The sequence below is a fragment of the Falco cherrug genome, chromosome 5 (genome assembly GCF_023634085.1).
Source record: "Falco cherrug isolate bFalChe1 chromosome 5, bFalChe1.pri, whole genome shotgun sequence".
In the NCBI taxonomy this organism is placed as follows: domain Eukaryota; kingdom Metazoa; phylum Chordata; class Aves; order Falconiformes; family Falconidae; genus Falco; species Falco cherrug.
In genome coordinates this window covers 18,666,316-18,684,438 of record NC_073701.1, presented here as the reverse complement: position 1 = coordinate 18,684,438, position 18,123 = coordinate 18,666,316, and the positions used below count along the sequence as shown (strand labels likewise).

At 41.3% G+C, this 18,123-nt stretch overlaps 1 protein-coding gene across 12 annotated transcripts in view; it reads left to right on the top strand.

The window, feature by feature from the left end:
- The window catches only part of SOX5 (SRY-box transcription factor 5), a 602,225-nt gene that overhangs the window by 572,758 nt on the left and 11,344 nt on the right, over positions 1 to 18,123 (top strand). For all 12 annotated transcript variants that reach the window (XM_055711618.1, XM_055711623.1, XM_055711621.1 and 9 more), the window contains 2 exons: positions 11,034 to 11,142; positions 12,013 to 12,186. In XM_055711618.1, coding sequence (XP_055567593.1) covers positions 11,034 to 11,142; positions 12,013 to 12,186 — 283 coding nt within the window. The remainder of the gene's footprint in view (positions 1 to 11,033; positions 11,143 to 12,012; positions 12,187 to 18,123) is intronic.

Here is an 18,123-nt window from a genome sequence, read left to right as displayed (position 1 = left end):
TACGCCAGTACAAATACAAACGCAGGTACTGGTTTCTGAATGCTGGTGTCTGCTGCTGAAGGTGCCAGCGGCTGGGGCAGTCGTGTGAATATACGGAGCCACACAAGCCTTTCGGATGTGCACCGACAGTCGTACTCGTAGCAGGCTCTGAGATGAGTACATCCGAATAGGTGCACCTCCTATGCCGAAGTGTTTCTTAACCTGTGATACAAGTTTTCCCTGTCACTGCTTGGAGTGTGTCCTTTTAAAAGGCACTGACATGTACTTGTCTGCTGGGCTGTGACTAAAGAGCTATTTGTAACAATATTTATTCCAGCATTGTAAGCAGGAGCCTATTTATTACTCATGCTTATGGAACACCAGGTTCAGGATGTCTTTCCTCCCATTCCCACCCAACCCTCCTCCCACCACCATCCTCCCCACTCCCAGCCCACCTCCCCCTCTTCCCCTTAAGAGTGCCAAACATGCAATGACAGTGACCAATGTTGACTTAATGTGGATGTTTAATAATGAAAAAAGTGTGTCAGTTCCAGCGTTAGTTACAAATGGCAGTAAGTATATCGGGTGGCAGCCCTGTAATAATTTTACATCCATCATGCCTTCCTGATGCCTCACTGGCTGCCTGATGGATGGGGATAGCAGAGTTAACTCTGTGTGATCTGCTGAGCTGAAATGAATTCTGTCCCTGCTAGCCCCTCATGGAGGAGGGGCATATTAAGAATCTCAAACTCGCAGATCCTGCTGCCTTTGAGAAATAAAACACTGGAGTTTACTTTACTAAAGGCATAAGGAGTAGCTGGTTTAGCACATGGCATTTAAATTTCTCCTGCAGTAGTGGATTTTACTTCAGTGACATGTTTTTTGTCTTCCCCTAATGGTTAGATTTGAACCAGAAAGTCAAGAAAAAACTGGAGGAGAGAAGGGCAGGGAAGATGAGAGAAGGGTTGGTAAAACAGACTCTGACCCTCTGCTTGCTGCGGACACTGACAGTCCACAGGTCAGATTAGAGTGAATAGGTTGTAATGATTGAAACTAGGAAGAACGGGACGTGGCACAAGCCAGGCTTCCCAAGCAGGGGAAACGCACTGGAAATAAGTCCACAGGTGCAATACTAACATCATAAACTGAACCACTTTTAAAGAGTTGAAATTTGCTTATTTTCATCATCTCTGTAGGATTTTACTTGAAAGATACTTCAGCATTCTCAGTGACTAGCAGAGGCTATATTACCCACAGACATTACATACAGTCACATTTATCCCTGCAAGTTTAGCAGACCGCTAATGTATATGTCCTGTAATTTGTAGCCCACTCTATTCCTTGCTGGCCTGTAAAACACTAGGAAAGATGATCAGTATAATATTTCTGTTCTCTTCTTGCAGTGTGAAGTGAGATCCATTTGGAATAATTATTATACATTGGGGACCAGGGAATACTTCCAGACAATGGACTGTTACAGTCCCACAACAAAAAAGTTAACATACTATGCTAACAACTGTGTATCTATCCCCTTCTTATTACCCCCTTCCTTACCCTCTTCCTAATTTGATCTTACTGAGGTTGTTTTCCAGCAGAAATTCTTGCATGCAATTGCAGTCGTCTTTGTTAATGCTATCAACACAGAGCAGACAGTTTTCAAAAAGCATGACAAGGCGGCGAGCAGGTATTATGTCATCACCCGTCCATCACCCTGTATGTCAGCCTTTCAGTAAGTCCAATCAGTGGGCTCAACAGGATCATTCATGTTCAAGGAGTCCTCTGTTCAACGAAGCTACTCTATCCATTGTCATTTCTCCTGAAACTTTTCTCAAATTTAATTAAAAACACATGTCAAGTTTGCACACTGCAAAGATCAAAATTGTTTTTGCCCAGCACTGGTAACTAAGCATTAAACATTTTGATTTGCTTCAGCTGAAAGTTTATTCCCCGCCCCCTGCCCCCCAATTTTTTTTGCCATTTGCTTTGTGGAGCTTGTGTATATTTATATTTACAGCCTCTGCATTTAATGGCCACATGCCTTGTTTTCACAGATGGCCAGTGGAAGACTTCCCCTCCCCCCTTTTCTTTCAGTAAAGCCTGCCTTTGGTTTTGCTACTTTTGTCACAGTGCCACTACTCTTAGTTAGCAAGTGCCTACACATGGGAGGGAGAGATTCTGCAATGAGGATTTTTTTATTCCCCCAAGGATTTTAGCCCTTTATTTTAAAATACCATTTTTTTCCTGATTGGCCATCATCTATTACATGCCCAGATACATTATTCAAAGACAAATGTGTATATTTATGTGTGTCTTTAGTGCATCATTATGGCAGGGATGCATGGGCAGGGTTAGCTAGTAAAAACTGAAGCATACAGAGGGAGAGACAAATTCTGCTCACAGATGTGTACATGAAACTCGCACTGAAGTCAAGAACAGCAGGCAAAAAGGCAAGGGAAGAACCCTGGATCCTTTCAGGTGCTGAACTCTGAATGGGAATTTAAGTCTTCATTCACTCCAAAGGGCAGAGATTGGAGACATTCACTGGCTTGTCTGGATCAGGGAGGACTGCAGGCTTCTTATACCTTAGTGAAAATTTTATTGAGCAGCATAAAGATGGATCAGCTTCCTCCTGAAAAAAACATACAATTGATTTGGAGTTCTTGTTATGCCTTTTGAGCATTTTGAGTCTTTGGGCTTAAGTTCTAAGCTGTACCCTACAGCCATGAGAGCTAATTACTTCCTGAGATTTATTATTTGTACATAATCGTGTGCCTCCAATAGCTAGGGCTTTCAGCACATTCATGGGCACCAGCATCTGTGCAGTACCTCTCTTCAGTGTAATAGAGGCTGAGTCTGATTCTTCAGTGAATTGTGTCCATTTCATCTTCTGGGGGAACAGCCTGTCCTATTCTGCCCGTCCTAATGCTTGCCTAGTGTACAGTTAGCTGAGTGACAAACAGCCTCTAGTATGTCTTGGGGATGCTGAACTTTACCTTTAATTGTATCGATGCTAATGCTGGAGAGTAGACAAGCTCATGACTTCATGACTGTCATGACTTCATGACTGAAAAAATGTGGTGGTTTCTTTGTTAGGAGATAGCCTAGATAGCTTCTTCATTAGGGCTGGAACAAACAGAATCAAAGGTACAGCAGCCGCCATAATTTGAATACCTTCTAGGGACAAATGGAAAAGAATAGTCGGTATTGCTGCTGTGCAGTTGAGCCACCCATTGTTTAATAAACAATTGCCAGGAAAGCAGAGACTGTGTTCTTGCTTTCTCTACGTGCATGTAGACCCTCTTTCCCAGGATATCCTGTGTGGGTTGTGATTTTCATCTTGTTTCATTTTTTGTGTGCCAGCTCTCTTCCCCAGTTAACCCTTCTTTTCCTCACTGATCAGCTGTAGCAGCTGTTTCTGACTCGCTGTGAAATCTTTCATTAAAATTTACACAGCAGATTTCATCCAGAGATCTCAAAACTCTTCACAGTGGTGGGACAATGTCATGGTCTCTGTCCTGCTTAGCTGGGGAACTAAGGTTCAGCGACTGAACAATTCATGCAAAGTTAACAGACCATGTCAGCCCAGAAAGCAGTCTAGGTGAGAAACTGGGTCATGTAAGAACCTATTTGCAACCAGCAGCTTACAGCTAGATCTGGTTGAGGTCAATGCCTATGTGCACACTGTAAAAACTTCTGTAGGAAGGAAGCAGTGTCTCATCCTTCTGCTTTGCTTTTGCTTTCCTTTTTATTTCTTCTTTAAAGTAATGGACTGGGCCAGTCCTACCTGCATTTTCATTTTAAAATCCTGACTTGCACTATCTCTGAGAGCTCCTAAGAAAAGAAAAAGAGGACCTCGCCTGTCCTCATTTCCTCTAGAATTGCTACTTCCCATCAGTTTGTTCTGAAGTCAAATAATATGTTTCACTGAAGAAGTAATTCTTTCTTAGGTAAAGAATTCAAACAAAAAAAAATTTTAGGGACCTGACCCCTGCCAAGTTACTGATGATTTTCCTCTTTTTGTTTCAGCGGACTCTGAAACTTCAAAAGGTACTTACTTGAGAACCCCTAGAAACCAAAGACATATGTCCACAACGTGTGGCAAAGAAAATGGCATGCAAATTTCAGCAAATTCCCCCTGTGACTGGGTGTCTGTCCCTAAGAAAAAAGTAGTTAAATATCTGGGTCTACTTGATCCACCTGATTTTTTCCCTATAACACCTCATAGGGCACCTTTCTACTGAGTCCATATAGCGCTTCGTATAGAGTGCAAATCAGATACAATGATTTCTAAGCAGTATTGAACCATTTTGGGTGTGAATAGATACTGTAAACCAAAAGATATGGTTCCTTTACCAAGTGATGTAGCCCAGTTAAGACTGAATGTAATAATTCTGAAAGAAGTACGTAAAATCAGGAAGAGCCACAAATAATGAATGTTCTTTTCTTGCTTGTAATGCTGCTTTTAGGTTCTGTGGGTGGATTATTCCATGAAAAAGAGAGATCTCAGATAAGCAAGACTGAAGGGACTGAGGGGGTGGTGAATGCATTGTTTCTTCATACTCAACTTTGATGCAACAACAACAAGAAAAAAATCCCCCAAATGATAAATTGCTGTGACATTATAAATAATCTTTCATCTTCTTTGGTGGTCCACAGAGTTTATGTAATTGGAAGGCTAAAACCCTTCTTCGTTGTTTCTTCCCTTTTCATTAGTACAGTAGAAGACTATAAAATTGTGCAGCCAGAAGGGGTTTAACAATTACTGAGTCAACATTTGAAAGTCTCACTCTATTTTATCATTTTATGCATGTGCTTTTTATGAGTTTTACAGCCCTTCAAGCATTACTTAAGCAAGGTCCATTGTAATGGAGGATCTGTAACTGCTCTTATTTTTATTTTAGTTTGCTTTCCCTTGCACCATGTGCCATCAGCAAGAGTCACATTCCACGCTCACAAAGAAATTATGAGCTTGAGGTTGCAATTTTTAAATAAGGTTCAGGAGCGCTAGTTTCAGTTCCTAAGACTACCGGTTTTTACTAAGGAACCTTTGGCAAGTCACACAGTATATGACTCAGTTTCCCATCTGGTAGACGGAGTTAATAATAACGCCTTTGTGAAATTTTGTGGCTAAATTCACCAATGAGTGTAAAACATTTGGACAATGTGATCTGTTACATAGAAGAGCCTAAATGTAAATAGAAGATCCCTCTGAAAAGAGCTGGGAATTCTCTTACAGCAGTTACAGGTGTAGCAGGATCTGGACTGTAACATGGTTTGGACTGAGATGTAGACAGTGTGCGCAGTACCTGCTTTGAAGTACTGTGGCATTAACATGCAGGAGTAGAGCCTGAACAGCAAATAATTAATTGTGTGCAAACCTCTGGGCATACCTCTCACTGCTGCCAGTGGTTCCTCTAAGTTCTTCCAGCTCTTGGTAATGCCTGCCTACCTCATGTTTTTCCGCATTTTGAAAGACTGGATAAAGATTTTATAGCACAAGCTATTCTGATGGTTTTTATTGCAAGAGGCAGAAAGATTACTTTTACAAAGTCTTCACTCATGTCAGATGTAGGATAAGACACTTCACCTTTTTGGAGAGCTGAAGAAAATATCATAATGTTGAATGGATAACACCTGGCACCACCAATGTGTCTGATAATTAAAGATGTTTTTCTGTCATAAACAGAAGTGAACTTTCATTGCAGGATCATAGTCTAGCAGCTAATCTGCCCAGTACTTAAAGATTTGGTGCATATTGACCAAGATGTATGTCAGAATGGTTGATATTTACTGGGGCTTGCTGAGCGAAGGCTTCCGTCTCAAGCAACACAAACCACATTAGATGCTGCCACAGGGCCTGCTCAACAATCTAAGATAAAAACTAGATTATCAAAACTCAATCTATTTGAAAATACCAGCATTAGAGTTTAGATGTGGGAATTTTTCCTGCAGAACAGGATGATAAAAAGCTGGACAAACTGCACTTGGAGGGGGAAGGGGGGAAATGGGACTCTAGAAAGGACAATAAAAGGCAACCATCTGTTTGTTTTTATGTATTGACACTGAAGAACAAAGGGGGCAGGCACTCTGTCCCGTCAGTGTACTTGTAATTCTTAGGGGCAGGAACTGATGAGTGGGTTTCTCCTTGCGGTCCATAGGTAACCGTGTTGCGCACTCTCCGGCTCCTCTACAAACACATCTTTTTTCGCCTGGCCTTTCAGTTCACTTGGGATAAGAAAAGCGGGAATGTGAAGAGGTGTGCCTGAACACTCCTCCTCTGGTATTCTACACTGGCTGTATCTCTGCAGGCATCAAACTGAGAGGAAAAATATACATATCAGGGGAAATGGGGGTAGGGTTGAGGGAGTAGAAAAATGAAGAGTGGACTGCTTCAGGGAAACTGCTAACTTTGAATTATGCAATCGGAAAAACAGCTCTTGCCAAAATACAATTCTAACGGAGTTCAGAGTACTGTCAGTGTTTGCCAAATACCCCAGCCAAAAGGATGTCTCGAAGAGGGGGAGGAGGGATCCGTTGCCATATGCCCAGCGTTCACAGTATTCTGGAAGAACTGTGGAGTCCTTCAGGAGTGGAGGCATGTGCGTGGTCTGAGGTGCACCCTGAGCGTTGGTACCATGATCCAACACAAAACAGGAGCAGTGAGGTCAGGGGGGAGTAAGCAAATATACCAGAATGTCTTTATTTCTCAAACCTTCCAAGGTTTTGCTTCACGTTTGTGTAGTAGTGGGAGGAGTTCTGGCAAACATTATCAGGCTGTTCTACATATGTTTTGACTCTTCTTGTTTTATGTTTCTTCTATGAAAGAGACTACAACCAAGATCTTGTCATTTTTAGATCAATGTTTTGTTAAACTATGACAGCTCTCCATGACAGAGAGCCAAGTAACTTTTGCAGCTGACCACAAAACTGAGTCTGACTTGCAGTGCTTAGTCATTTTTTATATTTTTTTTTTTTCTACATGACACATTCTGTGTGTGTATGTGTTTTTCATTGTTCTTTTAAATATCATTAGAACATTGCTAGGACCTGTGGTACAAATCAATCTTCTCCAGCAGATTACTTTCTTTGATTAATAAAGTTTTAGAAATTTCTCGTCACATTGTGGCTGTTGATGAAACCTCTCTGGTTATACTTTGAACAGTTGGGCTATTGTGGCATTGATTCCTCTCTACAGTATTATCTTCTCTGGTTTGCCCATTACAATTTTAAATGATCCAGACAACAGAGCTCTCGCTGCACCTACGGAGAGTTTCTGGTACAATCCGATAGAAGTGACCATTGGGACAGTTTTTCCCAACCTCTGCTGAAGTTCTTCATAGAGGAAAAAGATGTTTATAAGATGTCTTCCAGCATTCTGAGGCCTGATCTACAATTCAGAAATCTAGAAGAAAAAAAATCACTTCGTCTTTAGCAAGAGATCCCTATGTTTCTTCGCCTACAAGAATAGAAGCGTTGCCATTTGTTTTCACTGCTTTATGCTGTCCAGTTTTCAGCAGGTCTCAACCAATTCTTTGCAACCACTTCCCCAGGCGTGAGCCAACCTTGCCCATTCTTCCCAGCAGTATCGGTTCTAGGCTGTAGCTGGATGCCACTCCTGCATTGCTCATAAGATGAATAGCGTTTCATACCTTTGGGGTGTGGGGTAAATCTCAAAGAGATTATCACTCTGGTTATTTTCTTGTAGCTTTAAAAACCTGAAAGCATGTACAATTTCATCAGCTGAACTCTCTTCCCCATTTCTTTCCCTGCCCAGCAAGACAGTTGGATATAGAGCTTGATAAAATGATAAGTCTAAGGCATAGTCCCACATAGTGTGCAGGAATGGTCCACTGCCTCCTGAATTCTAGTGCTGCACCATAACGGCATTATTAAAGTGTGTTGCTGAACCCAACGTGTGTGTACTCCACCTGTTATCACTGGATGGTACCGCCGCTTGCTACTGTTTACGCAGCTAATCCAACATAGCAGAGTGGCGGCGGTTTTAAGAATGTGTGATTTGCTGTTGAATTAAGATAATGATGATAAATAGACCCTATTTTTGTATGAATTTGAAACCATTGTGGACCTCTTGTCTGAATTTCTTAAATAGGTTCTGTGAGAGGAGGCTGGGCTAGCGGTGTCAGCAGGTTGGCAGTTTATTTGGGGTCAGGGAGGAAAATATTTTTTTTCCTTTGTATCTCTGGAGCTTCCATAAACACTTTCATCATAAACTGAAGGACTTCTGTAGGAAAGGTAGAGAGATGCTTATGTCAAATGAAAAGCAGTAAGTCATCAGCTGAATGCTTTCAAGCAAAACAACATGGGAATGCTGATTAGCCCATTTTGAATACTTTGTAAAAGCGTTTCTGTACATTGGGGAAAATCAGCTGCAGTGTGTTTAATGGGAAGAGTGCAGGACAGGAAACTGGAACGCTGCTTACGTGTAGCCAGGCTTTTGCATCCTGCCAGGGTGTCGCTGGTCTCTTCCTGCTCTCCTAATGCTGTTGCAGAGGCTTAGAAGGGAGCAGACCTTAGACTTATTCTTGCCTGAATACCTTTTAAACTTAAACATTCGTAAACATCAGCACAGAAAAGTGTACCTTATCGTTGCTGATTGGATTACATTGTCATTCTTTACATTTAAGTAACAGGGAGTAACTTGTGAGTGTGTTGAAGGGGTAGTCTCCCTTCAACACACTCTTCCTCCATGTTTGGGCTGTCCAGAGAGCCACCTCTAAACGCCGGGGCTGAGCAGCATAGCCCAGGAGCTCAGCACTCATCTGGCATTCCTTCACAGCCTTTCTTCCATCATGCCTGCACTCTCTCACTTCATCTAATGTGGCAGTACCTCAAAAGGCAAAACTTTGCCCAAGATGGATAGCGGCAGAGCATCTGTAGGCTTGCGAAGTCAAACTGATAAACGAGCCGTACCCAGCGTGTACCTTGCAGACAGCATGCCTGAGTATTCGCTGACCTTAAGACTCAATCAGATCATGTCGGCAGAGTGTGGTTCTGAATGTAACTGCCTCCGACTTCAACAGCTGCGTTTACTGCATAAAGAAAAAGCTGTTAAGCCTGTGCCCTTTGCGCTCTCAGCTCTGTTTCTCTAAGAGGTTTATACATGATTCAAGAAAAGTCTGCAAAAGAATAACTCCCCTCCCCCATAACATACCTGACAAGAGGAGATGTTCTTTTATATTTTAGGTTGATGGCAGCATTTTTAAATTATTCCTGATGCAAAAATTTTTCAACTCTATCGTTATGAAGCTGATGGTAAATAGAGATTTTTTCTGAGGAAAAAACTACTGACTTCCATTATGTATCTGAGATACATTTGGAAGAAATACGAAGTCAACTTCTTCCCGAATTTCTGTCTGCTGACAGGCAGCTTTGGAAACGGGAGCTGAGTTAAAACCAGTAGATCAAAGAGTTTGGTAAAACCAAATGCCTGAATACTTCAGGTGCTTATTCGAAGCTTCTCCAAACTTTCTGGATCTGCTGTGCTTGGTAGTGCTAGAGGAATCCTTTTGCCTGTGATAGGCTGACTCCATTGCATGAGCTTTTCCTGCAAAAAAACAAGAGGATAACTCATCTTGCATGCTTTCGTTATTGAAAGTTCTGTCGGTGGTTATTGACAAAGCACTAGGAGTGCAAAAGGGATCCACAATGAAAATGAATGTGAGGAGTAGGAAAGTTAACCTAGTGTTCCCTAAACTGTGCAGGCATACACAGTGGAGCAGATTAGCCTCATTTCGAACTCCCTCAAGAAAACCTTTGTGAAACAACTTACATGAATTTGAACTGTTCTTTGAATTGCAGATGCAGGGACATCACATCGCAGGAAGCATTTCTGTAGTCGCATTGTTCTCTTTTCTGTTTTCTTCTATAATACCACCCAGTGACATTATTAGGCTACATAGAATAGATGTAAAGTCTCCGGTTGCCATGTGAAATCTGGAAGTTTTTTTAGTTTGTTGATCTTTTACAGTCATCAAGAGTGGAATAGAGCAACAAAACAGCAATCTTTCCTTCAGGAAGAAGCTCAAAAGAATTTTTTTCGACTGGAGCAACTTTATTATTATGCCATATCATGTCATTTTCTTAGCTTTGCAAAAGGCACAGTGCCTAACATTTTGAAATGTTAGTATTGCTTTCCTGAAAGATTTCTTTTTAAACATATGATTGTCAGGAAGATAGAACGTTTATGAGTAAAAGTCATTGGGAAAACAAAAACAGTTGGAAAATGGAACACCTTTGTATTTGTAAAGTCAAACAGTTCGGGGGAAGCGAGGTGTTTTGAAGAGAACATTGGAATTAATGGCCCTGGCATGTTGTTCTGGCAGTGTCTTTAGACACCGCTGCAGCCTGACAGATTAATTGGCAGCACGCACTAGCCTGTTGCAATCCAGGGTTCACAGATAGTTCTGACTAGATGAATGACAGACGGGGTGTTAGTAGGCTTGGGCAAAACAGTCTGGACAAGAGCACAAACTGCTGCCCAAGTATCATGCTTAATTCAGGCTGACCCTTTCCCAAGGCCTGAAAAAAGTTTGAACTACAGGGTGGTTTTTTTTCCTCTGGGCTGCTCCCTAAAATAATGCCTTTTAAAAAAGAAAAAGAGCAGTCACCCATGTCCCTGGACTTTGATTGCAGGCTGGAAATAGAGTAAAACAGTAAATACATTGCAAAAGAGTGTGTATCATATAAACTTCCAGTCCAGCTTTGTAGCCCCAGGGACACAGAGAGTTGAAGTATTCTTCAGGTATGCAGCCAATTTTATCATGCCTAACTAAACCAATCTTTTCAACACTATGAAGTTTGCTCATCGTTAGCTAATAAGCATGTTTTAAAAGGGACTTGGTAGAGTCTGCAACCATATCCCTTCCAGAAAAAATACTATTATGTATTCTTAAATATCTGGCTGTCCATGTGTAAACTGTTGTGAATGAATTGTTATCCAGCTTCCCTATCAACCTTCTAAATTACCTATGAACTTTGCAGTTACAGTGTTTAATTATTTTCCTGATCCAAATCCCATCATCTTGCCCATATAGGACAAAACAACACTGGAGACCCTGACTCAGCAACTGGCAGTAAAACAGAGCGAAGACGGGAAGTTTAGCCACGCAATGATGGATTTCAACATGAGTGGAGATTCTGACGGTCAGTACAAATGGCTTACCCTAATTTCCAGTTTTGTGTGTACATGTCAATGGGGTCTGAAGGAGAAACCAAGTGCTTTGGAGGCCTGTGCGGAATAGGAGCGGTTAGCAAGAAGTGGCTATGAAACAAAGCAGGAAAAAATGATTCATCATGTGGTGGCTTAAGTCTGGAGGTGATTTTTAGCCTTCTCTTCTATGCACTGCAGTTCTTAAGACTGTACCAAGAATGTATTACTGACGTTAAAAGAGAATAAAGGAGGCAAACAGATGTGGGATAAATGAGATCACACGGTGAATCCATGAATTATAGACCTGATCATCCACAGGTGTTGCATGCTCTGCATCTGTAGGAACTTTCTTGGTTTGATGAAGCAAGCGTAATGTTCATTTCTTTCTCGGCTGTTGCAGAGACCTGCACAAAACCAGGCAGATGTGTAAATGCTCATTTGCTAGTTAGAGAATTGCTTAAGAAGAAACACCTAATGTTGCCATATTATCACCCCCTTCCCATCAAAAAAAATGGTAGTAGATAGGTAGAAAGAAAATGTGTGTTGATAAGTGTTGGGTTTATGTTATTAAGTTATAGAAGATGATTTAGAAAAGCTGTTCAATGCTTTGTGCTGAAAAAAACAATTAAAACTCTTCAAGTCTAAACTGTGAATCAAATCTACAGTATCTGATAATGAATCAACAGAATAACTAAAACCTAGACAATATACAATACGTGGTATTTTCTGCTGTAAAACTGAAATGCCATTAACCTATTGTGAACACTGACTCATTGCATGTGCAGCACCTCACATAGGTTATTGATGGCAGAGGAAGCTGCATAATGAAACAAGCTGGGAATGCTTTTTTTCTTTCTTTTTAGGAAGTGCAGGAGTTTCAGAGTCTAGAATTTATCGGGAATCCAGAGGACGTGGTAGCAACGAGCCCCATATCAAGCGCCCGATGAATGCATTCATGGTGTGGGCTAAAGATGAACGGAGGAAGATCCTTCAAGCCTTCCCAGACATGCACAACTCCAATATCAGCAAGATACTAGGTAAGAATGATAGAGCACTGTTCTTTCAGTAGAAAAACTCAAAGCACTTTTGTCTGAATAAAGCTGAGCACCTGACACAACAGAATTACTGTCTCTAGAATGTCTGCTTTGCTACGTAATGATTGCACCAAGGACAACAGTGATACGAGCTTCCACTGCTACCCAGCAGTATGCATTAACCATAACCTGAAATGTCCTTGTGTCTTTGTAATTACTGAGATTGTTGTGGCGGTTTTGGTGCGAAAACTTGAACTGAATAGACAAAAACAGTTAATTTCATTATGCTGTTGAGCAATCACAAAACGGCTGCTATCATTTATTTGCCCACGTATTTCATCTAATTAAATTCTGTGGGGTAGCACACCACAGTATTTGATTTGTGCCATAGCACTTTCTGTTCAAATCAATGACCATACGGAAGAGATCCTAAAGTACATCCTTTTACTTTATACACTGACAGTTTTAAAGGATTTTTATTATCTTCCTTTTATACTATATTTCCCTTTAGTACATGATATTATTATTATTATTATTATTATTATTATTATTATTATTATTATTGTTGTTGTTGTTGTTGTTGTTATCATTATCATTATTATTTGCTTTTATTCTAAATACCGTAGAAACATAGAATCATAGAGTGGTTGGGGTTAGAAGGGATCTTAAAGATCATCTAGTTCCAACCCCCCTGCCATGGGCAGGGACACCTTCCACTAGACCAGGTCACTCAGAGCCCCATCCAGCCTGGCCTTGAACACTTCCAGGGATGGGGCAGCCACAGCTTCCCTGGGCAACCTGTTCCAGTGCTTCACCACCATCATAGTGATGAATTTCTTCCCAATATATAATCTAAATCTACCCTCTTGCCATTCCCCCTTGTCCTAGAACTACATGCCCTTGTAAAAAGTCCCTCTCTGGCTTTCTTTCCAGTACCCCCTTTAGGTACTGGAAGGCCACTATAAGGTCTCCCTGAAGCCTTCTCTTCTCCAGGCTGAACAACCCCAACTCTCTCAGCCTGTCTTCACAGGAGAGGTGCTCCAGCCCTCTGATCATCTTTGTGGCTCTCCTCTGGACTCAATCCGACTGGTTCACGTCCTTTTTATGTTGGAGGCCCCAGAGCTGAGTGCAGTACTCCAGATGGGGTCTCACAAGAGTGAAGTAGGGGAAGAATCACCTCCCTCGACCTGCTGGTCACGCTTCTTTTGATGCAGCCCAGGATCAGGTTGACTTTCTGGGTTGCAAGTGCACATTTCCGGGTCATGCTGAGCTTCTCATCCACCAACACACCCATGTCCCTCTCCTCAGGGCTGCTCTCAATCCATTCCCTACCCAGCCTGTATTTGCGCTTGGGCTTTCCCCTTTCCATGTGCAGGACCTTGAACTTGGCCTTGTTGAACTTCATGAGGTGCACAGGGGCCCACCTCTCAAGCTTGTCAGGGTCCTTTCCCTCCAGCGTGTCGACCGCGCCACACGGCTTGGTGTTTTCAGCAAACTTACTGAGGGTGCACTCAGTCCCAGTGTCACTCGGATTTTTGTCACTGATAAAGATGTTAAACAGCGCCAGTTCTAGTGAGGAATGCCATCACTGGTTCCCGCTCGGACATCAAGCCATTAACTGCAACTCCTTGAGTGCAACCATCCAGCCAATTCCTTATCCACCAAGTGGTCCATCCTGCATCTCTCTAGTTTAAAGGCAGGGATGTCATGTGGGACAGTGTCAAATGCTTTGCACAACTCCAGATAGGTGATGTCAGTTGCTCTTCCTTTATCCACCAATGCTGTAACCCCATCGTAGAAGGACACCAAATGTATCAGGCATAATTTGCCATTAGTGAAGCCATGTTGGGTGTCACTATTCACCTCCTTATTTTCCATGTGCCTTAGCATAGATTCCTGGAGGATCTGCTCCATGATATTGCTGAGCACAGAGGTGAGAGTGATGAAACTGTAGTTCCCCCAGGTCTTCCTTTTTTCCTTTTAAAAATGGGGGCATGGTTTCCCCTTTTCCAGTCAGTGGGAACTTCACCGGACTGCCACAACTTCTCAAACAGGATGGATAGTCTTAGCAACTTCATCCCCAAATCCCTCAGGACCCATGGATGCATCTCATTAGGTCCCATGGACTTGTGCACCTTCAGGTTCCTTAGGTCTCAAGCCTGACCTTCTCCTGGAGGTTCTTAATTCTCCCATATTCTGCAAGAAATCTTGAAATTAGAAAAAGGAACATCTAATTTCCATATTCTCTACTCTTCACATCCCAAGACGACTTTGTCATGAACATCATCTACTGAATTTCATGCCACAGTCTTTCAACTTTCCACTACTTGCTCAAATTCTCAGGACCACATTTTGTCCTAAGTTACTCCTCTGTGACATGCTGAATGATACAGAAGGTGGATAAGGAGGATCTCTGAGGCCAACAAATTCGTGTTCTGCAGAAAAAAAGAATACCTGTGACCAAATTGGAGAAGTTGCATTTTTACTGATAAAGGCTGTTACAGGACTTAAGCATCCCTTGGGCCAGGTAGAAGCTTAAGCAGGAAATTTTTACCTAGGCTGCAGGTCTCACTGGTTTTGCAGACAACTCAAGAGATGTAGCTCAGTTGTAATGGCAGCATTAGCCAACTGCAGGGCTGGTAAATATGCTGAGTTTTGACTGGTCAAAGATTTGAAGTTTGGCTTGATTAGAGTGGTATGAAAAGTTAGCAGGAGGCAAGTGGAAATGAGATAAATTGGTCAGAGAGGCAGAATGTATTGGCTGTGTATGGCAGATGTGACGATATTGACCCATGATTAAAAGGGTGGTACGGGATGATTAGATTAGTTATGGGGACAGGATTAGAAGGCTAAATTGGTTATGTTGATGGTAAAATAACCTTATACTGGTTAAAAGGGATTATACTGGTCAGAGGTGTATGATGTAATTAGACTGAGGACAGGGCAGTAATAGTTTTGGTCTGTTTCTAAATTGAGAGTAGACCTGGTTAAACCTGTTTTTAAATAATCAGCTTCAGAAATCTACAAGATCATTCTGAATGGCCCTTTTCATATAGAAAGTACAAAGAGAGCTTGATGTTTTCCCTCTTAACTGATTGTTTTGGATAACAACCTCCGACAGCACGCTGCTAATTCATTCTGCTTAAAACAGGCGCTTGAGCTGGGCTGACATTTTACGCGGTCTCTGGGGATCCTGGTTGACATTTTAAAGGGCTTCTAAGCATTTTATAATACCCTAAAATCTGGTTTTAATAAGCCATTCTGCTGAAATTGTTAACATAAGGAATCACCTTTTACTATTTGGCGCTAGATCAGGGAGATATGGGGACATCTTTTTCTGATTAGATATACAGTAGTTGGAGTAAAATGTGCAAATTCATTACAGATCCTGTTGAGGTGACAGACAGTATAGCTGACTCCAAACTCTTTCTGTTTTGCTGCCAGATATGGGGAAAAGCAAGGTCTGAGGCAGTAAGAGATGGTGTTTCTATTTCTTTCTAGCATCACATTTAATTTTTTTATTCCACCTATGCAATGGAGAGGGATGTCCTGATGTCTTCTTTCTTGACAGAAACGTTACAAAGGTCTTCCCTCAATTGCAAAAGGGCAGTCTTTTGAAGTCAGCAGGGAGCTCTCTGTTAACTGGCGGAGGGTGAGCAACTAGAAGCTTAGAGTTCAGCCAGGTATTAGGGTCTCTTTATTAGAAAGCCACAATTTCTCCTTACCATCATTTTTAGCAGCACTGCTACACATTGAGGTCAGAGAGCTCGTTGTCACAGAGAGTAGCTTAGATGGAGTTGTCACCAATCGAGGGTCATTTTTATAGTAAAATGAGAGGAAGTGCCCTTCCCAGCACTAGAATTCTCTAGGGATTATGTTTGACACTGTGGTATTATGTTTCGAGCATAAAAATTAGATACATGGATTTGTCGCTAAATTCATCTGTGCATACGTTTGTCATCCATCTGTTCATTGCAACTTAAACTTGCGGATGATTTTTTTTTTAGTAAATTGTTAAAAAAGTGCTAAAATGGGTCTGCTGGACCCTATCAATTTAATAATGCATTGTTTCGATATTTTTGTAAATATTTTAATTAATTTCACTGAGAAGTCTACATAAAAAGATTATGAACAAATGAGAATAGATACTACCTTCAGAAATTATCTCGTGGATGTGTGTGTGAATACAAACCTATACACATTATACAAGTGTTTGTGTATGTGAGGGTATTTTTTAAATGTAAAATCAGCCTGATTCGGATACTCAGATTGAAAAATGTCAGTCTAATAGACTAAAAGTTAGGCAATATTCCAAACATCTGAAAATTCTTGTCAGAGAAACTTGGCTTAAAATCAACAGTAAGCAGAGCTCCTATTCCCACCTAGTGCATGTGTGCGTGTGCCCGAGCACAAGTGCCAGGGCACACGTGGGGCATCTCTTCTCTGCCCTGGATTCAAACAGCTGGCCTCTGCAGCCGTGCTCATAGACACTGTGTGGGTGCAGCTCCGACTGCCCTGGCTCACACTGGGGGCAGGAGCCACGTTTGGTTTTGCAAAGTCTTATGATATTCTCATTTATTTTCTAAATACTTCAGCCACTAGATCAGGGAGAATTGTGTGAGAATCCTGCTTGTGATTATGCATGCATCCAGGGAGGAGAACAGGTTCTTTTTTTCATAGTCAAGGAGAAAAACCTTGCATACTTGACCCACTCAAAGCTTTTTAACACAGATGGTGAGCAGAAAGCTCACCCAAGAGTGTAAATCTTCCCTTAAAAATAAAGATTTTTCAAGATTCTTCAATCACACCTTGTTTGGGCTTGGGCTTGGGCTTGGCACTGTGCATAGGTACCCATGCCTGCCTGTGTCTATTTATAGACACATAAAACAATGGCAGATAAAGCTATTACAAATATATTTTGTCCAAAGGCAAGGTGTTTTTAACCAGTTTTAATATGTTTGTTGGCAATACTCAGTGATAGCTTAGCTTGCCTGTGGGTGCAGATTCAAAGGTCCGAGTTCCATATTTTTCAGACACTCAAAATTTCAGATTAAGGCCAAGCAGAAAGCTGGCTGGATTTTGTGTATTACTAAGAAAATAAGTGTAAATTATAAAATGTAAAAACCAAAGATTTATCATCGGAAAATGTGCCCTTTTTCAAAATTTTTTTTGACAGAACCCTTTGTTTAATTATTTATGATACTTCAAAACATACTAGTAAATTATATTTAGTATATTTTGTAAAAACACTAAAGTCATAGTAAGAAGAGGTATCACTGCAGAAAGCAGCTATTAAAAATTTGCTAGGAAGAGAGGTGAGACTGCCAGGATTTTTGTTTGCAGCTTAGGAAGGAAAAACATAACAAATGACATTTATGTATAAATATTGTATGTGTAACTGTATGTACAAATATTATGCATCAAAATTTCAGATTTTATGGCCCCGATCCTGCAAAGACTTACATGTTTACCTAGCTTCACCCACTATTTACAGATTTTTTCACATGAAAGGGTAGGAATCTGCCTGCCCAGGTCTGACTGTAGGATTGCAGCAAGTGAGCTAGCGCAGCAAAAGAGGGATTGTGCGGGGATAGAACATTTTCATGGCAATTTTGCAACAACTGATTTTAATTTCTACCTTTCTGTCTGTCCGTCTATCTCAAAATATGTCTGAGTTCCTACATTGCAGGTCCCCTCATGGCATGTAAAGCAAATGTCCAGATTTGTATAAAGACGGAGGTTGTCAACTTTATTATTCATAAATAAAAACTGATTCATCAGCAGGAAATGGGGCTGGGGCTGTTTTTCTAAGCTGCTGGGACTGCAGCAGGCCTGTGATTAGAGAGCTCTGGATTCTAGATTTTATGTTTTTCTTCATGTGCTAAAATGCCAGTGTGCTGGTGTCTATGAGGTAGAATTTGAATTAATATGAATAAAGCA